Source organism: Doryrhamphus excisus, chromosome 3 (genome assembly GCF_030265055.1).
Source record: "Doryrhamphus excisus isolate RoL2022-K1 chromosome 3, RoL_Dexc_1.0, whole genome shotgun sequence".
In the NCBI taxonomy this organism is placed as follows: Eukaryota; Metazoa; Chordata; class Actinopteri; order Syngnathiformes; family Syngnathidae; genus Doryrhamphus; species Doryrhamphus excisus.
Window position 1 is genome coordinate 1,068,434 of NC_080468.1, and position 25,567 is coordinate 1,094,000.

Below are 25,567 nucleotides of genomic sequence, written 5' to 3' on the forward strand. Positions count from 1 at the left end.
GGTTAGTGAAATCCCTCCCGAGAGCACTGAAAATCTTTGGGATTTTCCTCTTGAAATATTCCCTGATGGACCCACTTAGAAGTGTCAAAAACTCTTGTTAGCCAAGAATGCACTTTTTGGGATTTGATTATATTAGGATCTGAAAAAAGAAAAATATCAAGTGAAAGTGAAGGAACTTTCCATATAATGACATTGTTAAAGCACTGTCAATGTTGCGTCATTAAAGTACGAGGAAAATTGAGTTCAGCGTAGTTTTCAGTTGAACACCCGATGCATAAAAGTCAGCGACTGTACGTATTTGAACCACCACTCTACTAATGGCTGTGGAAGGGATCGTGAAGAAGGTTGATTTCTTCATTTATTATGCATCAAAATGTTGGTTGAGGGTGCACGGCACCCAAGTGGTTCGCGTGCAAGCCTCACAGCTAGGAGGCCGAAGTTCGATTCCACCCTCGGGCATTGCACGAAACTCATCACACAGCAGCTTAACATTCAGTCAAGATTTCCCATTATGCATTGCATCCATGACAAGTGGTAGAGAAAATAGATGGATGCATGCACTGCCTGCACGGTGGTTAGCGTACAGGCCACACAGGCCCGGGTTCGATTCCCCGCTCGGCCATCTCCGTGTGGTGTTTGCATGTTCTCCCCGTGCATGCGTGAGTTTTCTCCGGGTACTCCGCTTTCCTCCCACATTCCAAAAACATGCTAGGTTAATTAGCCACTCCAAATTGTCCGTAGGTATGAATGTGAGTGTGAATGGTTGTTTGTCTATATGTGTGATGTGATGTGTGATTGGCTGGCCACCAGTCCAGGGTGGAGCCCACCTTTCGCCCAAAGTCAGCTGGGATAGGCTCCAGCACCCCCGCGACTCTCATGAGGATAAGCGGAATGAAAAGTTATTTGTAGTATTCTGGTCATTAGATTAGTTAGGTCGTGAGATTACGTTGGCGTTCACGCTGCATGGAGTCTGGCGACGGAGCCAGCAGGGCCGATCCAGCATGCCACGGTTGAGATTGAGCGGGAAAAAAAAGGTTTGCCTCTCATTTCGAGTGGAAGTGGTAAGTTTTCAGCTTCTTTGTCTTTCTTCCCCACTCGTTTTCCCCAGTTCCGTAGCTTGCTATGCTAGCGGCGACCGTCTGTGCTAAGTGCCTGCATGTGATACCGTAGCCTGCGCGATGTAATGTAAACAAAGAATAACAGGAGTGCAAAAGTGACTTCAATCCACGCCAACAAGTTTGTATTTCTATTGTATTTCTATCTTCCTGAATCCATCTGGACATGCGCAGTAATAGTAGTCATAGAGTAGTCCATTGCATGTCAAGGGGGGCGGGGGGGCAGTCAAGACAATAATGATAGATGACCAATTTTGATATAGTTTTAAGCATGTGAATTGAGACTAAAACAGTAATATGTACTTTAAATTCCACCCCAGACTGTATCTGTATTGACCCAGATAAAGGAACAAATGTGAGAAAGACGTCTTATATTCAGGGTTTAGCTATGACAATTCCAAACTCAGCGCCTATGGGGGAGTACATAATGAGAGTACTGTATTTTTCCCAGTATGTAGCCTCCCGAAGTGGTTGGCAACCAGTGAAGAAAAACAAACGGCAGTTCCTGTCAAAAGTCGACACTCTCCTCATCCAGAAACAGCCGTTCTGTGTCATCTTTCAGTTTTCTCTTGTGTACCTGTCCATGTCTTTCCACTCTGTGACTCCTTAATCCACCTGAGTGCATGGAGGACAGTTTTGACATAAGAAGTAAAGATAGACTTCCCAAGGAGAAGGCCGGTATCTGTAGAGCCACAGGGATAACCGGATTAACCACAGCCATTTTGTGCTGCTGGCGCTTTTTCTTATTACCCATTTCACCCATTTCATCCATTTCATCCATTTCATCCCTCCTGCCCTTTCTTAGACGTCACACCAAACACAGACAAGTACACAAAAACACATACTTTTTGTGTCCACAAGAATGGGGAGAAATAAGTTACAACAAAGCAGATTAGTTTTTCTTCTAGACCAGGGGTGGGCAAACTACGGCCCGGGGGCCACATCCGGCCCGCCAAGTGTTTCAATATGGCCCACCTGTTTTTTCCAAATATTTCATTTGAACTCAACATACAACCTGGCATCGTGGCTTGGGCCAATTTTTTGATGGTTGAGGTAGCTGCTTTATCAATTTCGTTATTTGATGTGGTCTGTTACAAAATGCTCCTGTAAAAAGGGACACAAGCACATAATAATAATAATAATAATAATAATAATAATAATAATAATAATAATAATAATAATAATAATAATAATAATAATAATAATAATAATAATAATAATAATGTTGTCAATAATGATAATAATACTACTATTATATTAATATTGTTGTTAATAATATTAATATAATAATGCTAGTAATATTACAAAATGCTCCTGTAAAAAGGGACACAAGCACATAATAATAATAATAATATTAATAATAATGTTGTCAATAATGATAATAATACTACTATTATATTAATATTGTTGTTAATAATATTAATATAATCATGGTAGTAATACTACAAAATACTCCTGGAAAAAGGAGCACAAGCACAATAATAGTAATACAAATAATGATAATAATACTACTATTATATTAATATTGTTGTTAATAATATTAATATAATAATGCTAGTAATATTATTAATATAACAAAATAATAATAATAATATAATAACATTAATATAACTAATAATAATAATAATTCTAATAAAAATAATAATAATAATAATAATACATTGAGAAACACACTTTACATCAAATAAATGATTTCAAAGTGCACATATAGCAGATTGCATGACACTTTTACATGTAAAATATGTGTAAAAATATAGGTGTAAAAATGGACTGTTACGTGTAAAATACTACATAATCCCCCCCCCCGTCAATTTTGTTAAATTAATGCGGCCCGCGAGTCAAAAAGTTTGCCCACCCCTGTTCTAGACGGTAGTCATCAAGCTTACGGAAGTGGTCATTGTATGGATGTGATAACAACACAGCTATGAAGCCATGGATCTGCTGTGGATGGATCTCCCCCACCGCTTGTCTCTTTATCCCTCCAGACCTTCTGCCAAAAAATGTCTTATCGCATACTGCTGCTATGTGCTGCACCACTGGAGCTTCTACAAACATTTACTTGGGATTGTAGGAAGCAAATGAAATAAAGACCTCATCCTGCGTGTTCGTCACCCCTAAGGTGGGTAGACAAACACATCCTGCATCCACTTTCATATATATTTATATTTTTGAATTCCTGACAGTTAGACTCAAACATGTTGGCCACACAGTCAGGAGATCGGTAAGGAAGGTCTGGGTCTGAATCTCCAACTGTGTGTCCCTGTGTGGAGTTTCCATGTTCTCCCGGTGCATGGGTGGGTTTTCTGGGTCCTTTGTTGGGGTCGCGGGGGTGCTGGAGCCTATCCCAGCTGTACAGGGTACACCCTGGGCTGGTGGCCAGCCAATCACAGGGCACATATAGACAAACAACCATTCACACTCACATTCATACCTATGGACAATGGACAAAGTGGAGTTTGCATGTTCTCCATGTACTCCGGTTTCCTCCCACATTCCAAAAACATGCTAGGTTAATTAGCGACTCCAAATTGTCCATAGGTATGAATGTGAGTGTGAATGGTTGTTTGTCTATATGTGCCCTGTGATTGGCTGGCCACCAGTCCAGGGTGTACCCCGCCTCTCGGCCGAGGACACCTGGGATAGGCTCCAGCACCCCCACAACCCTTGTGAGCATAAGCAGTAGAAAATGAATGAATTTAACATTTAAATGGAACATTTATTTTTAACATTTGTATTTATACTTAGCATTAATATTTTGATATTTTTTAATATTTTTAATATATTTTTTTTAATATTTAGATTTAACGTTTAGATTTGGCAATTAGATTTAGGTCAACATTTATATTTAGCATTTAGATTCTACATTTTTTCTTTACATTTATATTTAACATTCATATTTCAGATTTATATTTAAAGTTAATCATTTACTAAATATACATGTTTAAGATTTAAGATTCAATTTTGATCTGAATCTAATTTAGTAAATATAAATGTTAGATATAAAATTAAATATCAATATATTTGGCAAATATGTTAAATATAAAAAATAAATATTAAATATACATGTAAAATATAAATATAAATGTAAAATATACATAATAAATCTAGATGTGAAAAATAAATACTAAATATAAATATTGAAAATAAATTGATTCATGGAGCCTATCCCAGTTGACGTAAGCCAAGAGGCGGTGTCCACGCCAATTATAGTACGTATATTGTAGACAACCATTCACACTCACATTCATATCTACGGACAAATAGAGTCTCCAGTTAACCTAACATGCATATTTCTTGGAATGTGGGTGGATGCCGGAATATCGGGAGAAAAAACACACACTGGGGAAAACATAGAGAAGCCCAAATGGAGATACGAACCCTGCAGATCTTCCAGACCTCCTGAAGTTTAACAAGGTGGTCCCCGATCCTTTGATTTTTTTTTTAGTATGCAACCCTCGGTGGAAAAAGTTTGGAGTGGTCTCCTAATGTCTCATGAGAAATATTGGAAGGCTTAAATGTTGGGAGAGAGGGAGTCACAGAAATGTTGGAGTCATTTTCGAGTTGAAGGGATTACAGTGCTCCTCTTTTTCCCCTTCTTCGCTTGGCCCACTGTGACAGTGCTGAGGAGATGAGTGGTTGACATGCTTGGCATCTTCCAAGCTCTCTTTTCCCATTTCCCAATTCCAAACAACAGCAAACATTTATTGCCGCATGTACTTTTCCGTAAAAGTGGCTTGTATTATTTTTGCTTCATGAATGCCTTCCCGGATTTCCAAATGGCCAAATCTTTCGAGCACATCAAGAGACCCATGAACGCCTTCATGGTTTGGTCCAGGGGCCAAAGACGAAAGATGGCTGAGGACAATCCAAAGATGCACAACTCGGAAATCAGTAAGAGGCTCGGAGCCGAGTGGAAGCTACTCACCGATGCGGAGAAGCGTCCTTACATCGACGAGGCGAAGAGACTGCGGGCTCAGCATATGAGGGAACACCCGGACTACAAGTACAGACCCAGGCGCAAGCCCAAGACTCTTCTCCAGAGGGAGCGCCTCGTCTTCCCGCTGCCTCCAGTGGAGCACTTGAAGGGATTCTCCGCGGACTCCTTTCTTCTGAAAGGGGATAAAAGCGTACCTTTCCTGCAGGCGCCTTCTACCGCTACGTCGCTGCTGGAGATCAGCACCGGAGCTGTCCAGCGGATGACCGAGTTCCAGCACCCTCTGAGCGCTGCAGCTCGACACGCCTTCGGATACCACACCGGAGGGGTCGGGGGGCTGGCTTGCCTCGGACAGCACACCCAAGTTTCACCCGGCAGCCCCTACGTGGTGCCGTGTAACTGTGGAGCCTGGTCTGCCGCCGGTCTGCAGCCTCAAGTGGCATACATACTCCTCCCGGGAGGGATGAGCAAAGGCGGCATGGACGGGTACTCATCACCGGGATCCAGTGCGTAGTGGACACTCCAGAAGAGCGCACGGCTTGGCCACTCGGCGCACAATCTGAGGTGGAAATGCCAGAAATGTGAACATGTTTTCAATTACCACAAATGACAGTTTCACACATGTCAATCAATTCAAGCATCTCGAGACAAGGTGTGACACAATATTGCAAATAAAAGAACAGTAAGTGACCACAAATGTGTGACAAGTTACATTCTTTGATATCAATTACTGTCCAATACGTATATTTCAATGTGAGACTGTATCGTTATTATTGTTTTGAGTCAGTGTAGGTGTTCTTCATCATTTCACGAAATGTCACAGGCAATTGTGATCAACTGGGTAAAGTTAGAAAAAATATTCACAGATTCCAAACAAATGTTTGTTCCATAGCAAATCATACCCTTTTCCAACCGTGGCGACAGACAAACAGCTACAACCCAGCTTTGATCGAAACCAGCCGACTGACTGACTGAAATTGAAAATCTCAGCGGCGAAGGGACTGTCTACAAATGTTTTTTTCTTCTTCTTCTCCTTATTGTTAATTAAATGTCGCCACACTCCTCAGTAAAAAAAAAGTAGCTATAGGTTGTACAAGAAGTTGCTAAATGACGTAATTTGTTATGTCGGCTATTTTTTTTTTTATTATTGTGCTTTATAATAATTTGGGGGAATATTTATAATAATCATGAATACATTCAGTTGTGTGAGATGTACCTTCAATAGCTCCACATCTGTGAAGAGTATACTGTAAAATAAATTCCGTAGTTTTAACGAAAAAAAAACTGGCAGCTGTGGTTGCCAGAATAATCCTGTAAAAATTGCAGTAGAAATGTAAACAGTGCAGGCTAAACTGTACATTTTACACTTTAAAACTGTTACAATTTACAGAAATTTGAATCTTGTCAAATTTGAATTTTTTTTTGTTAAATCGATATGGGTATTTTGTTATTTCACGTTTTATTCATGTAATATTTGCAGAAAATTGTTAATTGTTAATTTTACATGAAACACTATTAAACACTACGGGGAAAAAACTGAGCAAACAACATTGTTTTTCTGCAATAAAAATTAAAAATACTGATATGATATGAATATATATTACTGATATATTTTGCAAATTAAACTCAAATATTTATGTACTAAATTATGCAGTATTTACAAACTTACTTTACCGCCATATAAACAGCTTTCTATTTTAATGTATACATTACATTCGAAATTTTTTAAATCATATGCTCAAATCATATTAAATTGATATTGAATATCTGAAATACACAAAAACATGTATTTCTAGTCTCTACAGAAATTTATTAATTTTATTCATTCATTCATTTTCTACCGCTTATCCTCACGAGGGTCGCGGGGGTGCTGGAGCCTATCCCAACTGTCTTGGGGCGAGAGGCGGGGTACACCCTGGACTGGTGGCCAGCCAATCACAGGGCACATATAGACAAACAACCATTCACACTCACATTCATACCTATGGACAATGGACAAAGTGGAGTTTGCGTGTTCTCCCCGTGCATGAGTGGGTTTTCTCCGGGTACTCCGGTTTCCTCCCACATTCCAAAAACATGCTAGGTTAATTAGCCACTCCAAATTGTCCATAGGTATGAATGTGAGTGTGAATGGTTGTTTGTCTATATGTGCCCTGTGATTGGCTGGCCGCCAGTCCAGGGTGTACCCCGCCCCGTGTTTCACTTTGTCTGCCTTAGTTCCTGCTTTCACGCTCTTATTTTGTACTATTTCCTGTGTCCTATCACTTACTTTCTCTCCTACACGCTCCTGTTAGTAAAAGTGTTCCTTTTGTTGGTGCATTGACTTTTTTGTGGTGTTGTATGTCAGTGCTGCAATCGCTTTTGTCGGAAATAAAGCTAAGCTTTTACCTACACCTTCTCGTCCTCTCGGCATCCTGGGGACGCATCGCAACACCGACATAGTCTATTAATAGGACATAGCTCTGCATAAACTCCAGGGTTGAAACCAGCGCGGGTGGATAGTGGATGTTAAACCAGTAGGAGCTCCCAAACAGCAAGCACGGAAACAAAGGCGGGGATATCTGCAACTGGTTGTGCCGGGGGGTGAGGGGTTTCCTTGCGGATCCCCCCTTTGTCCGCAGCATTCCTCTGGCTTGGTCACCCTTCAATTTTAACCGCACCTTGGACACTCAGTTCTGGGGGGGATCTGGGCAGGCATGGGACCCACCATTGCTCAGCTTCGCTCCATTTTTAATGACTCCATATGATACATACGCACACATACACAGGATGCTTTGGTCTGGTCTGCCTAGCCTTCCTGGGGTCTCGCCCTAGGGCCGTGGTTGGCGCTACCTCCCTTGGTCTGTCCCAACGTGAACCTTGAGGGGGCGTTCAGCGGTCTCCGGGCAGTGGGGTCCATGCTGCCGGTGGCCTGAAGTCTGCAGTGGTGGCTTGGGATTGTTGCGCTGTGGTGGCTGCTGCGGGGACCAGGCTGTGTGTTGGCATGGGCACTGATCTCACTCATGGGGACGGGGGCCTGGGTGGCGTGTGGGAGTGGGTGGCATGCGCCTCGGAGTCGGGCCTGCTGGGGGGGGACGGTGCTCTCCCGGGCGTTTGGGTGTCTGCTGCCACTGGTCCTATGCTCTGCTGCATCGCTGTCCTTGTCTTTGCCCGTTCCCGGTCTTGGCCTTAGGGCTCATCGGGATGGTTCTCCTACTGGTAAGTTGGACTGTTTCACACAAGGAAATGGCCATTTTAGGTCACTAACAGCTGCTCTAGCAATAACAGAGGGATGTGGAGCATTGTGAACACGATACAAAATGTTTGCTTGGAGTCATAGCTGACACATTTGAAAATTCAATGTGGTTCGTTCCTATGAACGCTACAATGCAGCACATAAGCCCTTGTTGTCTCAAGTGTTTTACTGCAAAAAGCACAGGTAATCATTTTGACCAATTAACATAAGGGCAGCATACACAGGCGTTTGATAACTGTGGCCATTCAGCATCAGCAACAGTCATTTAAACCAACAAAAACCACGAGTCTAACCAAGAGTTATATTATGAAAACGGCAGCTAATTATATGAAATAAAAGTATTTACCTTTGACCATTACGTACACTGCTGATGCATTTACACACAGCTACAGGCCAAAACCAGCTAACAGAAGTTTAGATTAGATTAGATTAGATTAGATTCAACTTTATTGTTATTGCTCATGGCACTTGTACAGGGCAACAAAATGCAGTTAGCATCCAACCAGAAGTGCAATTTTTATAAGTACATTAGTATGGACAGATCTATGTAAATAAAACTATACAGGCTATGACTATAATACAGTGAGGATATGTACAGGGATATAAATGACTATAATATGGCTATTGTAGATTATACAGATTATAAACAGTATGGATATGACAATATATAATAGCAGTAATATGTACAGTATTGCAGTGAAGTGACTAGAGTAGAGTATGGTTATTGCAGATTATATAAATTATAAACAGTATGATCAATGAATCAACAGATAGTGTATGTACAATAGTGCAATAGTACAATAGTGCAATGAAGTGATGGGGGAGGGCATAGGTCAGCGGGGGGATGTACGTAGTGGAATGGGTGGGCAATGGGGGGCAGAGTTCAGCAAGGAGACAGCTGTTGGGAAAAAGCACATTCATACTAAATCCTACTTCACGTAAACTAGAACTCTATCGATGAATTGGAACACACAAGCAAGTCTGGCTTATGTATTTAAATGTGTTATTTCATGTCGAGGTAACGGTAATGGTACAGACAAATCCAATTTTCTATGATCCGTGATAATATTCCCTTTATTAATATTGCACCCTGCTTTGCGTAAATTCACACCATAGTTTGAAACCTTTACATTCAATAGCCTCACGCGGTTTGACGTCACTGAGCTGTAACGCAGATTTACACCAGCAGGTGTCACTGTTGACTTCTAAAATCACACAAGCAAATAAGAAGGCATAACGGCAAGAAAATCATTTGTTTATTGTTGAATAACAAAACAAAGTGAAATCCTGTTCAAAGACAACAATCCATAAGAAATCTCGTTTCTGTCCAAAGCAGATGAAGCAGAAGAACACAACACATCAGAGCTCACTTCCCAACAGTGGTTTAAGGTGAGGTCTTCACTAAAGTGTTCTACAGCTAATACGTCTGCGTTTGGACAGCGACTTTTTCTACGATTCCGAACACTATTTCAAGTATTATATATTTTTTTATAAAGTGTACAAGAAAATCAGAAATAAGAAAGCAAACTTGGCCGTGATTTGCTGTTTTGAATGTATGTTGAGAAATGCCACGTTTTGTCAGGTATAAAAACTGAGATTTTAGCAGCTATTTAACAAAAATGGCAAAATACCTACAAGGCACATTTCACCACAAATGTTTTTTATCATCCTGTCTAGAGTTTCAAATGGGATCCTGTGAACTTTTGTTGTTACCTACAAAAAAAATGTTAAACTGTCCCTTTAACAACAGAAAACAAATGGGTTTCCGTGTTTATATCCGGTCTAATTTTTCACTCAAGAACTCCTCCACGCTATCTGTGTTCCACTTGAGGATGCTGAGTTCCTCTGCGATGTTCCCGTTATCGTCCAAAAGCTTGAGTACAGGGTCGGAGCCGCGCACATACTGAGAGTGAACGGGAGGAAGAGGACAGGTGTTAGCGACGGAGCCTAGCCCTCAAGAACAGGAAATACACGTCTCAGGAATCCTCAAAACACACACCTTGATCTGAAGACCCTTGAACATCTTCGGCTTGTCGCCCCTGACAAAAGCTGCGGTAATTAAAAAAAAACAGAGGAACAATGAGGCATGTTGGGTGTGGAGTGGGTCCATGGGTTCAATCTTGGTACTGAAGATTGTAAACCAGTGACAGCTGCAAACCCTCCAGAGGACACTACATCTTGAGGAGACAACCGAGTGAGCACACATGCCGGATGGCTACGGCTAAACAAATGGCGGCCATATGGCCAAGACGACATGAGAAGAGCTGCAGTTAATGATCAACGTAACGCGACACTGAATGAAGAAAAATGACAATCTAGTCATTTTTACTATGTTACACAATTCGGCACTCTGTGTGCATGACCCTGGCGCTGCCTCCACCCACCGAGGCTAAAGGACATACAAAAGGGCTCATTCTGGCATGGTTTTACAGAATAAACGCACCATGGTGCTGAAAACAAAACCTCTTCCAGAAACTCATGCAGCACATGTATAGAAGCCATAAAAATGATCAAGTTCATTCAAATGTATTGTTTACAGTCGCTGAACTGTAGTCTACATTGGCCACTAGATGTCACTAGGAACATATGCGCCACACTTGATTGCTGTTGACAACAATTATTTCAGGCTTGAATTATGTCAGAATGGGTACAGTAATAATAGCCACCATCATTATAATAATAACACGGGGTACTGTTGTGGCCGTACTCCAGCTCAAACTCAACTCTGAATCCCCAACTTCACTTCCTGTCCACATGTTTGGAAAACTTGAATTGAAACACACGAGCATGAGTCTTATTTATGGCTAATTTTGTTTGATTAAATCTACCATATTGGGTAAGAAGATAGTAAAGGTGACTGTAGGGGTGTTATTATACATCTAGAGGGCTCTAATAACCATAAATAAAGGTCATGAACAGGTTTACAAAATAATTGATTTATGAGTAAAGAATCCTATTTGTGGGAAATTCATTTTATTGCTGTCAAATCTGGAACCGATTAACCAAAATTTTTGTTACCATAGATTTTTTTTTTTAATAAACTAGATGTAGAAGCTTCTACTATGCTGCTTTTTCGATACAACTCACCTTGGACTTGAGGGAACCTCCCCAGTTTTCATCCACACACCTCAAGAATGGCTCCAGCGTAGAGCTGTGAGGAAGGGAAACAGACATGGTTGTTAAAAGGAGATAAACAAACACACACAAACACACCGGTGCCCACACACAGAGATAAGAGGTGGTCCTGCTGGGGGCAGGATGGCTGGCCTGCAGGTGTCTTTGAGTCATTAAGTGGAGCCAGTGCGCATGTATCAGGATCAACACATGTTGGCTTTGGAATCAAACCTCCAGAGTCAATGTTAAGTGAGTGTGAGGAAACTGGAGAATCACAGCTGCCCTTTTTGGAAAGGGGAGAGCAAATGTTATGTTACAAAGCTTAAGATGTCTTCTTGTACTCGCTGGAGTTTAAAAAAAAAAACAAACAACACATTTTCAAGCATTTCCTGCCACTATCCACACTTCATATGGGCATTCACATTTCCGAAGACTCATTACACACCGTCAGGGCCAACAGTGGCTTTAACAGTCAAACATATTACTTTCTTATTAAAGCCATCCAAGTATTACCGTCATGTAGCTATGAACATTACAAGCAGGAACATAAACATACCAGCGTGATAGTTTAATCAGTCACTAGTCTGCTGGTGAATGAGTAACACCACCTACTGTAAATACCTGTGTATAAACCACACCCTCTACATATATAATGTCCACATGACCACGTCACAAAATGGTATATTTCGCCATTCATTCACACTCACATTCATACCTATGGACCATTTGGAGTGGCCAATTAACCTAGCATGCTTTTGGAATGGGGGAGGAAACCGGAGTACCCGGAGAAAACCCACGCATGCACGAGGTGAGGTGGGGTGAGCTGTGAGGTCTACGCGCTAACCACTCGACCACCTTGCAGCCCATTCTTTTAATGTTTTCCCATAATGGATTGGTCGGTGGCTTGTCAAGTGACAGAGAACATCAATGGACGACGCTGCAATGCTACCTCTGTCCCACAGAGGGTATATTGTGGCCCCCAAGGGAACTGAGGTGTTGCTGTGTGTGCGTGCAGGTGCTGTGCCAAGAAGCACACCTAAAAAGTTGTGTCACCCAAATGTCCTCCATGCTTGAGGACTCGACTGGACTGTGAGGAAAGCCATTTGCTAGAGGCTTTAACGACACAGTATTGATGGCCCCTCTGGAATTGTTACAGCAGGACAATTGCTGCTGTGGGGGTGGGAAGCATGCGGGGGGGGCTTGTGACAACTTCACTAAACAAGGAGTTTCTTTCTGCACCAAGATGTTGCTAAAGATCACTGAATCTTCCACAATGACTGACATACATCCTAGGTGTGTAATGCTTCACTTAAATGTCCAGTTACGGATAGACTTCAAACAACATGGCGGTTACCTCAAATCCACAGTATTGGCAATTACCCTCTTGTTTGTTTGTTGAGGCAGCTGCAGTATTTTAGTTTTTTTACCTTGCGTGCTTCCAATTGGGCTTCCTGCTGGCAGCAGTGCCTGCAGTCAGGCTGGAGCTTAGTGAGGCTGAACTCCCCGAGCAGGTCACAGGAACTGCACAGCAGGTTGCTGGAAAAGCCCAGGTCCCTGCAAGCCTCAGACGAAAGCTCAGAGCCATACGCCGACAGCTGGAGGGAGGAAGGAGGAGATGAAATGGAATTTTAGGCTTCATTTCTTCGAAGGTATGAAAAGAGACTGGAGCTGAAAAGCCCAATGTCGTCATATATTTATCTACTGAGTAATCATTTAAGGATTATATTTAGCGTGGGTTTTCCAGGTTCCAGAGAACATAAAGGAGCTAGAGTAAAAGATTCTCTGCAGCCCACCCTCTCAAAATAAAATAGTAAATGGAATTTGCCTTAGCTGCACATCTATTTTCTTCTTCTAACATTCAAAGTCGGGCACTATCGGGCCACTGGTACAACCTTGACAAGAGTAATAATGCTCATTTTTTAACATAGCTGTACTGTATCACACTGAGAGCTCCATGTAATATTTTTAATTGATTGATTTGGCTACTTGACAGTAGTAGGAAAAGATTTCGATATGATGCAAAGCCACTGCAAACTACAATAAAATACATCGTTGCATTGCGTCGCCAACACAGTTAACGACAAATTTGCTTTAATTTAATTAGTGTGTGGACTTACCTTTTCCATGCAGCTCGTTAACGCCGGTTTTATCGTTATATTTACGTGGTTGATCCGTTATTCAATTATATATTTTTTTTTTACATCGACGCTGTGATGTCCATCCGGAAACAGATTCGCATAGACTTACGTAAATCTAATCAAATCAAATCAAATTTCGTCCCATATTATGATGGCTTGTTGTTATTAAAACACATCGAGTTAAGACACTATCGGGGAAAGCTTTATTTATTGCCGAGAGAGGCTCACAGATTTTGAGGCTAAGCCACGTCATATCGGAGCTCCTCGCAAATACAGGATGTTTATCACGCCAAAACGCACCAACCATCCCAAAAACGACAATAAGAATTTAAACCCACAAACTTAACAATGTCTAATGTTATGGCGTAAAACTCACCGTTTTAAAAAGCGAGAGCAGCCACAGGAGATACACTTCCCCCGACATTTTAGCTCTTGGAGCTAGCAAAAACTACGGCGATGGACCCCTAAGTTAAATTTAGAGGGGGCCCTACGAGTGCCTGATGGGAAATAAATGATTAAAACAAAACCATCGTTAGTAAGGTTTGCTCGAATAAGGAGAAAATTCTAGTGCAATTCACATATTAATTAGAATAAAAAGTTGTATGTATTTGATTATTTCATTTTTAAAACATTGTCATATGGGCATTAAAATGGACTACTTTATTGCTTCTTCTTCGCCTCGTGCTTTAGACGTGACAACAAGCTATGACAAGAAGAACAGCGCCCCTCTGTGTCTGCGTTGGCGGCAGGTCGTCCCGTTTGCCCAATCCGGTGTGAACAGGCAGCAATGGCTGACGAATAGAGAGAGACTGTTATGTGGTTGATTCTTATTACAGCCAATGCCCTGAGCGCTGGTGACAGTGTGTCCGCGCAACGCCGCGAGAGAAGACTGGATTAGACAGGGAGCGCTGCATGGGGAAACACCGACGACATAGATGATTGAATAACAAAGAATAGACAATTTGCATGTGAGGTAGCCTGTGGATTTGAACAGTGGGAATTATACGCACACGCACTGACAGAGAGCGAGGCCATGTACACACGCTCAGCCGCTTTGTGATCACCGGTCGTCGCTGCGTGTGTATTCGGTTTCTCCCCTGCTTTGGGCATGGACTGACCGACCCTCTCCCTCTCTTTCTTGGGTGATTTGATGGGGCTGCTCAGAGTCATGATGCCGCCTAAGATGCAGCTGTTGGCACTGCTGGCGTTCGCAGTGGCCATGTTCTTCTTGGAGAACCAGATCCAAAAGCTGGAGGAGTCCCGGGGAAAACTCGGTAAGTCGAAACCCAAAGGTGCTGCAGCCCCCTGGAAACGCTGGTTGTGTGTGTGCCCCTCATAGTTGCAGACTGTGTGTTTTGCATAAGGGATGGATGCGCACCTTAATGCACCACACTAAAACAGTATTTCACAGTGTGATCACAATGTACTTACACAGTAAACCAGAATTTACTGACAGTTGTATTGGAGCTCATTAGGTGGGCATGCAGGTGTTAGTGCTGACGGAGGAGGTCTTGTCTTTGCTGGTTTGGTATCTTTATTGAAAAGCTCAGTATTGCCACCTCCATGGGGATCTTAATGCATGGGGTTTTGTTTTCATTTCTTTCTTTACAGTCTTTACACTTTACAGATATCCATAACAATCTTATTATGATGGGTATTAAGTTTTTCAGACACATTGATAATGTTATACATGCTCCTATATATTGTTTTATCCTTGACATTATGCAGAAGCTGCAGTGTCATACCAAGTTTCTTCTGGATCTGATCCAGATTGTGCATTTGGAAGCGAATTCAATTATAAAATCCTCCTTAATGTCTGATACTTTTTCAATTTCACTGCAGTCAAATATGTAAGTTGCTACAGATCACTAAAATCATGTTTATATTGTTAACGTTGACGCGTTAATACAGATGAATCCATCATCATTATTAATCTGATTAAAATTAGGGATGATGTAGATCAGGGGTGCTCACACTTTTTCAGCATGCGAGCTACTTTTAAAATGACCGAGTCAAAATGATCTACCCACTACAAAAATGCAAAACATCTATTTATTTTCAAATGTATTGAGGATTATTTGTACGTACAATGTATGTTGATGTACCTTACATAACCAAATGAGCCAATATTGCAAAACACACATAATTAACTATTAACATTTTTTGTAATTACCTGAGTTTACTTTGATGACTTGCACTGAATTGAACCAGCCAGGGATGCATAGTCCGGACAGTAGCTGCTGATAGCCAGCCTCAAGCACACTTCCAAATGTTTATCAGTCATGGATAATATCCGTATCATAATATCCGTATAATATTCCATATCCGTATGGAAGTGATATGTTTTTTGCCTTTTTACTTGGTCCAGTTTTTGCCTTTTTACTTGGTCCAGCTCCTTCACTCATTTTAGTGACCATAAACTTTAGCGAGGGCTTTAAAATCTCGCAATTCGCCGACTAGCTTAGCACTTTGCATCGTTGTTTACGCATGAGCGGTGACCTAAAGGTCAAAATTCAGTTGTCATCTGATTGGTTGTCCTGTATGTCAATCAAGTAACGGGGATGGATGATAGGCTGACATCGTAAGTTCTGCTGCACTTAGAGACGTTGTTTGATTTGATTGGTCGCCCGAAGGGCAACATTCAGTTGTCATCTGAATGGCTGCCCTGTATATCAATCAAGTGACGGCATTGATGCTAGGATGATATTTTTTTAATGTCACGCCGCGATCGACCAGCGATCAACCAGTACCACCCCTGCGATCGACCGGTAGATCGCGATCGACTTAATGAGCACCCCTGATGTAGATCATTGTACATAGCTGGTTCACACTGAATCTTAAAGTGTAAAGAATCTGTATTTCTATGGGTAGTTTTGGATAATCATCATCTCACATACATCCATTCCTTGAAAGGTAGTCTTCAGTTTTCCTTCCCATCGCCCATGAGGGGTCCAGGCCCAATAAAGATCTGGGACATGGCAGGATTATCTGCACTGTGGGGATTTTCAGAAACAACAGCGGACACCCCAAAGATTCAGCCACTACTTCAGGGGTCCTTCTCCCAGCTTTTTCATGAACGGATAAGCTGTTCTGTGTTTCCGTATAGTAGACAATTAAATGGAGTGCAGGTGTGTGGTTATCATCAAGTCCACTGTTAGTGTGTTAGTGTATGCCTTACTGTTCATATCCACTCAGTCCTGCAGTATTGTTGTGGTAAAGTTGATAGACAGATGACCATTTTTATTCTAGTAGTATATCTTCAGAATGGACGATACTATTAAAAGGAAATTTGGATAGATGTTAGAGTAGTCAGTGTACAACCTGTTCCCTGAAAATGAGTCAACACGCAGCCATTCTTGTCTAAATAGCTGGCAACACAAGTGAGTAGCAAGATAAGTATGTCTTGCATGGTGATGGTGGCGTCATGGTCTAGGGACAACCAGAAAAGATGACTTCTAGAGAAGACGTTTGACTATTCTATGATATAGTGTTGTTAATATCAGAAGGGGGGGGGTTATCCTCCTCCTCCTGCTGTGAGGGACGAGATGGTGAAGAGCAGGCTCACATGCCAAGACCACCCAAGGCTATTTGAATCAGGTCATAAGCATGTAGAGGAGGGGAGGTGGGCTGCATGATAGTTTTCCAATGTGAGATACCGTTTCAGGAGACCCTGAGATGTTGACATAGAACACGGGTATAACAATCCCTTCACTGACTGATTGTGAAGGTAGGTAAAGCAGAGGCACCTTTGATTCAATGAAACACTAGCATGGAAACAGGAATTCCGAATATACAAGGAGACGTTCTCGCATCCCATTCCAAAATAACGCTTTCAAAAAGTGATCATTAAGTTCCCCATCCTTTGTGGGTTTTCATTTATTATCACATGATCCATGCAAGCATCCGAACATGTCAGATTTCTCTCAAAGGAAAATCTGCTGCTGGCTCCAAAGTAGAGGAGAGACGAGAGAACGAAAAGAAGGAAAGTTCTTTTACAATAACGAGAGGTACAATTTCATCAAACTTGCATGCAATGTGACAAATCCATATGACCTGAAAAGATGGCTTTGTAAGACTAGTCTGACTAGTCATGCTTAAATGGGAGTTTATATAGGAAACTAGAGCTGCATCAATTAATCAATGACATTTATGATTAATCCATTATCCAATTAATCAACAGCCATTTTGGTATACGATTCAATATTTTTTGAAAATGTAAATATCCTCTGATATTTATATCTACCGCTGCTACAATTAATCGATGGAATTGACAATTAATTGATTATTCAATTCATCGACAGCTATTTTGGTATTCAATTCCTTTTTTTATTTGAAAATGTAAATATCCTTTGATATTTATTAAGATTAAGATATGCCTTTATTCGTCCCTCAGTGGGGAAATTTGTATATCTCGAACTGCAACAATCAATTAATAGAATTGATGATTAATCGATTATCCAATTAATTGACAGCTATTTTGGTATTCAATTCCTTTTTTTATTTGAAAATGTAAATATCCTTTGATATTTATTAAGATTAAGATATGCCTTTATTCGTCCCTCAGTGGGGAAATTTGTATATCTAGAACGGCAACAATCAATTAATGGAATTGATGATTAATCGATTATCCAATTAATTGACAGCTATTTTGGTATTCAATTCATCATTTTTTACACTTAAAATATAAATATCCTCTGATATTTATGGCAGAGCTGCAACAATTAATCAATGGAATTGATGATTTTTCAATTATCCCTTTGATGGACAGCTATTTTTGTATTTGGTATATCATTTTTTTATTTAAAAATTTGAATCTCCTCTGATATTTATATCTGGAGCTGCAGTAATTATTGAGGGAATTGAAGATTAATCGAAGATCCAATTAATTGAAGGCTATTGTGGCATTGGATTAATAATGCTTTGATTTAAAAATGTAAATATCCTCGCATTCAGTCTCTTAAGTGTAAATATTTAAAAAATATCCTTAGTCATCTATGAAAACAGACCTATTATTTGAGTATTTTATGCAAAACAAGATATTCACACACATCAGCTTTGATTTGACAGTGCCTCTTTTCTAATATGCTGCAGACCAAACCACTAACTGTTTGTGTTGGGTCATGTTGATTTTGGTCGTATACTCAATTAATCAAACAAAAAGCTTCAGATTAATCGACTAAGAAAAATAATCGTTAGGTGCAACATGTGCAAGGGAGGGGTGATCTCCAGTGATGGACGGAGACTGTGACTGTGGAAAAATTTGAAGCACAGTAACAAACCATATACTAGTATTTTCAGCAACTTTCCGAAGTGTTGTATTAGACAGATATTTCAAGGATAATCTACATTTGGGATTTTTTTTAAACATTGTGTCTAGATTGCCAACAGAATGACGAACAGCCCTCTTAATTGAATGAAGTCTCTTAGCTGTGCAGCTGGGGAGTCCAAATATTGGCTTGGTTTACTGTTGCTGTTCAACCTGTTCCAGGCTACAAACACACACCACACACACAGAGTGGGTGAGGCCTCCCCCCTGACTCCCCATCACCACCATCAAGAGAATTTGTTGACTTTGCAAAAAAAGAAAACGCACCCTGATGGATGACAGGACAGCGCACACGTCTGCATACTGGGGCTCACCATTATGTGCCGCATAGCCAAATGGTGGGCGCATGGAGGCTTTTTGAGGCGTGCTGATGACAGCCGGTCATGTGACCAACAATTACCGCCTCTGGTATGGTAACACTGGGGAAAGGACCAGAAAGACCACTTGTATGTGAACCTCAATGAACATATTGAGTATAATGTATAGAGGTGGCATTCATAGTGTTGCACCAACCACTTAGGTAGGCTACATACCTGGAAAAAAACACCCGTACACACTTTTATACCAGGGTGCGCTTGTATATTTCTTAGTTATACCATTTGAGTGTTAAGTTGCTGTGGGATGAGTTTAGTGTTCTTTGTAATATGATTGAATGAACTTTACTCACTGACGTCTCGGTCTCCTTGGAATGTCCTGCTGCTGTGTGGAGAGTCTGAGTTCCAATGTCCGTGGATTGGTGTTGTTCCACACAAACTTGCGAGTGTTAATGAGTGTTAAGAGAACAGATACATGTTTGTGACTTGGAGATACATAGTGTACGTCAGGGGTGGGCAAACTTTTTGACTCGCGGGCCGCATTGATATGACAAAATTTACGGGGGGGGGGGAGCAGACTATATATTTTACACGTAACAGTCCACCTGGTATTATTGTATCTGTAAAATTGTCATGCAATCTGCTATTATTATTTATTATTTTATATTTATATTTAAATATTTTAAAAATAATAAAATATTATAATAATTACAATAAAATTAAAATAATAATTATTATATTATTATTATGTAAAATATGCAAATATAACAATAATATTATATATAATTAATATAATAATTAGCATTAATATAATAATTATAATAATCATAATAGTTCTAAAACAATTATAATAATCTAATAATAATTATTATTATAATAATAATTATTATTATTATTATTATTATGTGCTTGTGTCCCTTTTTTCAGGAGCACTTTGTAAACAACAGACCATGTCAAACAACGAAATTGATGCAACCATCAAAAGGTTGGCTCAGGCCATGATGCCAGGTTGTATGTTGAGTTTAAATGAAATACTTTGGAAAGATTGGGCGGGCCGTATTCAAACACTTGGCGGGCCGGATGTGGCCCCCGGGCCGTAGTTTGCCCACCCCTGGTGTACGTACACGGTGTTGGAATTGACCTGTTGTTGATGCGTTAAGGTAGGAATAAAGTTGAAAGAAAAGCTTCCCACTTGGTGTGCCTGTGTGGGGATTTGCCATGCATAAATTATTTTTAAAATGCTTTATTTTCGACTGTCCACTTGTTGCCAGGCAGGTCCTAAAAAATGCTAATCATGCTTACGAAGCTGTAGTATATATGGCAAACTTATATAGATATTAAATATTGTGAGAAAAACACCTTGCTACCAATATGCCAAGTGAGAATTAGGAATAGGAAAACATTGCAATACTTGTGTGTGTCACCTCGCTTCGTCTCATTCATTTAACACAAACTCAGAGGACCCGGCGCCCATTCCTCACAGCGTGCCGCCCTGTCGCCAGCCACGCAGGTTGCACCATTTTCCCCCCATTAGAAGCCTTCCTGCAGGGCAGACAAGCTGTGATTTGCTTCCAAGCTAATCGTGCTCCCGAGGTTTTTCGCCAAGGGGTCTCCTGCATTACAATGATGCCGCCATGCAGCTGTGCTTCCTGCTGTGGGCGTCATCCATTATTCTGACAGTAGTTCTCCGTTGCGTCTTATCAGCGCGGCCGCCAGCGAGCTCGACACAAACGTAGACTGACTTTGCAGCGACACAACACAGTGTTCCAAGGCCACTTTCTCTGGTCCTTTGTTTGCTTCCATACGCATTCCGTTGAGCCACTTATTTGAAGCTCACCTTGAAAAACGTCACACAAGTGTGCTGGCGGTAAATTTTGCAATGCAGGAGACAATATTTTGGTTTAACAAACACGCTCAGAGTATACTTGAGTTGCAATGCTTGAGCTCCTACCCTCCTCCATCAGCTCCACGTTGCTGCATCGGACCCTTTTCTGGCTGCCCTCAGTGTCCTCTTCAATAAAATTGGCCTCCTTAGCGTGGATAAGTCACACAACTTAAAAAAAAAATCGATTAAATAGCCTCATACCGTCTTTTTTTGCTGTTCAGTCCCGCTATGCAGCCTCTGCACCTCCATATTTCTATGGATATATCCCATCATTTGACCTAAGGGCTTGAAGGGATGCTAACAGCTGCTTCCAAGTGTCAACAATGGCGCAAGCTGCAAGCTACAAACGTAATCACATGAGCATCCATGGCTGCACACTTGCTTAAGGGGTCGGTATGACGCAAAACAAAGAGGAAGTAATAAGTCAAGCACTATTAAACACTGTCGTAACTAGCTTGCACTCAGGCGGCGCCATCTTGAAACATCAGACCTCCGCGTCAAATACAGTCTACGTATATCGATATGAACGATATGCTTGTTTTTGATTGTGCTTAACAGAAATATCGATATATCGCCCAGCCCTACCTCTTAGGTATTCCATTTGCGTGTTAAGTTGCTGTGTGATGATTTTAGTGTTACTTGTAAGATGACGCAATGAGTCAGACTCCTGCGATTTCCAGTGGGTTGACAAGCATGTATGTAAATAAAAATAACTTAAATAAAAGTGTAAAAAAAACATGATAAAAACGTTTAAAAACTGTGCGTCCCAGGTTGAGACCAGTTGAGAACCTCTGCCCTCCGTGTATGTGGTGTCTTAGGAGTTGTGTAAAATGAAATATTGCTTATTAAGCGGCCACCCATGACCCTTGTAACAAGATGCTCGTGATCCCTTCACCCCTCTGCCTTGCAAGCTAGATGAGAACTCTTGTCCAAAACACACTTGAGGCTTTCTACTTCAGCGTCGTCGCTTTTTTTATCTGCTGGCCGCTCTTCAGCCTCATTACCGAAAAGCCAATTTCCATCTGTTGAGTGGAGATATGTGGCTCCAGACACAGGCGCTTCTGTGATGAGTTCTGTCAAATTCAGAGCGATGATGGGTCTGCGGAAGGTGATGTAACACTGGAAAGCGTTAATTTTGCGCCACTGGGGCTCGGGTTGGAATTGGACTTGGCTGTTGGCGTGTGAGTCGTAAGAGAAAATTGGTCAGACATTGCTGCCTCAAGTGAGCCCTATGATTACTGTAGAACAGGGGTGCTCATTAAGTCGATCGCGATCTACCGGTCGATCGCGGAGGTGGTACTGGTCGATCGCTGGTCGACCGCGGCGTGACATTAAAAAAATATCATCCTAGCATCAATGCCGTCACTTGATTGATATACAGGGCAGCCATTCAGATGACAACTGAATGTTGCCCTTCGGGCGACCAATCAAATCAAACAACGTCTCTAAGTGCAGCAGAACTTACGATGTCAGCCTATCATCCATCCCCGTTACTTGATTGACATACAGGACAACCAATCAGATGACAACTGAATTTTGACCTTTAGGTCACCGCTCATGCGTAAACAACGATGCAAAGTGCTAAGCTAGTCGGCGAATTGCGAGATTTTAAGCCCTCGCTAAAGTTTATGGTCACTAAAATGAGTGAAGGAGCTGGACCAAGTAAAAAGGCAAAAACTGGACCAAGTAAAAAGGCAAAAAACATATCACTTCCATACGGATATGGAATATTATACGGATATTATGATACGGATATTATCCATGACTGATAAACATTTGGAAGTGTGCTTGAGGCTGGCTATCAGCAGCTACTGTCCGGACTATGCATCCCTGGCTGGTTCAATTCAGTGCAAGTCATCAAAGTAAACTCAGGTAATTACAAAAAATGTTAATAGTTAATTATGTGTGTTTTGCAATATTGGCTCATTTGGTTATGTAAGGTACATCAACATACATTGTACGTACAAATAATCCTCAATACATTTGAAAATAAATAGATGTTTTGCATTTTTGTAGTGGGTAGATCATTTTGACTCGCTCATTTTAAAAGTAGCTCGCATGCTGAAAAAGTGTGAGCACCCCTGCTGTAGAAGATTTTCTGCCTGGATTTTGCTGCTGCTGCCGCCGAGACCTTGAATTTATACTTTAGCATCCTTTACCTGCAGTCCTCCTCACACCTACACACATGCGCCTCCGCGCAGGGCAGCAGGAGCAAAAGGAAATCATCTTTTTTGTCCAATTTTTCAACTCTACCCCGACTCCCCACCTTACATTATTGATATAATTTCCCTATCCTCTCTGTGGACTCAGCTTCTCTTTGACCTCTCTCTGACGCACCACGTCCTCCCTGAGGGCTGTAAAAGCTGCACGAGTCATTTGCTTCCACTCTGCGTGTTGGCATCTGCTACTTTAAGTAGCCAGGAGCCCAGATTAGCGCTGTCACTCTTTTGAAACATACCAGTGGTGCAGCTAATGGAGGGGAACCCACTGCGGGGATGGGCGTAGGTGTCAAAGATAGATTTGCAGGCATGAGGCAGCATGGCGTGCTAGTATTGTTCGAAGCGGGCTTGATTGGGGCCAAGGATTTATGGTGGCCGGTGTGCACTTTGCCTGGCTGGGAATGTGCTGTGCAAAGTGGTCCAACCGCTGCTGCATTCAGGGCCTCTGCAGCAGGATGACAGACAGGCTAATCGGGGTGTTACAGATGGCTTGCACTCCCCGCTGCCTGCAGCACCCCGCTCTAATAGCACCCATCATTACACCTAGCTGGCATCTCCCCACCTCCTCACACCACCCCCGTCTCCCTTCTTCCTTCGCCATCTTTCTCGTGTCACTCTCGGGTAAAAGTGCCAACTTGCGCTACTCTACGAGAATGCAGCTACTCTTCACCTTGCACCAAAATACTGTTGGCCGTCTTCTCTGGAGTGTATGCGGCATGAAGGCGTGGAGCTTGAGTGACGGATGATAGTGGCAAAGATAAAATCAGTGTGTAGTCAGCGGGGATGCTGGGAGTGTAAAAGGTCGGTAATGGTAATGGTTTTATTTCATTTGAACATGCATCAGATTCCGATTGAGTGCATCCCATAATCAGTTCCCAGTTCCACATGTCCAAAAGGAGTAGGAAGAAGCAAAGCTTATTAAATCCTACCCCTCCATCTGGTACTTTTACAATCAGTAACTGTTACATTTGTAACATTACTCAACATAACAGTCTGACTTATGGTTTCATCTTATAAACAACATTAAACTCATCGCACAGCAACTTAACACTCAAACGCTATGAAATATACAAACATGTATCAATAAGAAAACCATTTGAAAATGTGCATGATGCTGCAATGTTGCTTCTGTCCACCAAAGGGATTCGGAGACACAAAGCCCGGAGGGAAGCTGACATCATTGCAGTGGCCCCAATGAAAGCGTTGCTCAGGCTCATACCTTACGGGAAAACCTTAAAATGCAATTTGATATGAAGCTTATATTGGAACATGTTTGTATATTTGTATATACACCGTTTTTAAGTATAAAGTTGCTGTGTGTGGCTTTAGTGCTGTAAAGTGTTTGAAAGATGACACCATGAGTCATTATGTTGTTATACTGGTAAATATACACTGACCTCAGAAAATGTCACTGCCGGGTTGTTTCTGTCCACCAGAGGGAGCCAGAGGACCCAAAGGCCAAAGCCCAGAGGGCAGCTGACGTCATTGCAGCGCGCCAATGAATGCCTTAAGGGAAAACTTTAAACTCATCATGGGACATATATATCGGTATATACACATTTTAAGTATTAAGTTGCTGTGTGATGAATTTAGCCATAAATTAGTCACAACACTGTATCAGCCACCGGATTTTGGCTCTTTGATATTGTTTTGGCTGTTCTTGTCCTCGAGGAGTCCCCAAACCCTGGGCCATGGCCGTGGGTGTGGCCAAACCGTGAAACCTTCAGACACAAGAGAAAAATCAATAGACACCCACCTTTGTTACAAATCTGAACAATATTTGAACTTAAATTGACCTTTTGAGTAGTATAAAAAGTTTCAGATCTTGACAGCGTTTTCAATCGTATTTTGCGTCTGTATGTGAAACTCTTCAAAAACTCCAATCTTTACTAAAAGGAGCCAATTAAACATCCCCTCCACACTCTGTTTTAACGAAGACATAATCTAGAGCAGGGGTGCTCATTAAGTCGATCGCGAGCTACCGGTCGATCGCGGAGGTGGTACTGGTCGATCGCTGGTCGATCGCGGCGTGACATTAAAAAAATCTCATCCCAGCATCAATGCCGTCACTTGATTGATATACAGGGCAGCCATTCAGATGACAACTGAATGTTGCCCTTCGGGCGACCAATCAAATCAAACAACGTCTCTAAGTGCAGCAGAACTTACGATGTCAGCCTATCATCCATCCCCGTTACTTGATTGACATACAGGACAACCAGTCAGATGACAACTGAATTTTGACCTTTAGGTCACCGCTCATGCGTAAACAACGATGCAAAGTGCT

At 41.6% G+C, this 25,567-nt stretch overlaps 3 protein-coding genes across 3 annotated transcripts in view; 2 read left to right on the forward strand and 1 right to left on the reverse strand.

Moving 5' to 3' along the window:
* Window positions 1–4,753: 4,753 nt before the first annotated feature.
* LOC131125449 (transcription factor Sox-14-like) lies at window positions 4,754–5,563 on the forward strand. The gene has a single exon (XM_058067027.1). The coding sequence runs from the start codon at window positions 4,757–4,759 to the stop codon at window positions 5,561–5,563; it is 807 nt and encodes a 268-aa protein (XP_057923010.1). The 5' UTR covers window positions 4,754–4,756.
* A 3,292-nt stretch (window positions 5,564–8,855) lies between these two features.
* LOC131125616 (selenoprotein F-like) lies at window positions 8,856–14,058 on the reverse strand. Its single transcript, XM_058067321.1, has 5 exons — window positions 13,913–14,058; window positions 12,826–12,993; window positions 11,372–11,435; window positions 10,284–10,333; window positions 8,856–10,187 (listed from the first exon to the last, which is right to left on the reverse strand). The coding sequence occupies exons 1-5, from the start codon at window positions 13,958–13,960 to the stop codon at window positions 10,056–10,058; spliced, it is 462 nt and encodes a 153-aa protein (XP_057923304.1). The 5' UTR covers window positions 13,961–14,058; the 3' UTR covers window positions 8,856–10,055.
* A 259-nt stretch (window positions 14,059–14,317) lies between these two features.
* Window positions 14,318–25,567, forward strand: part of LOC131126205 (heparan sulfate 2-O-sulfotransferase 1) — a 34,038-nt gene continuing 22,788 nt past the window's right edge. The window contains exon 1 of the mRNA XM_058068482.1: window positions 14,318–14,810. Coding sequence (XP_057924465.1) covers window positions 14,687–14,810 — 124 coding nt within the window. The 5' untranslated portion in view covers window positions 14,318–14,686. The remainder of the gene's footprint in view (window positions 14,811–25,567) is intronic.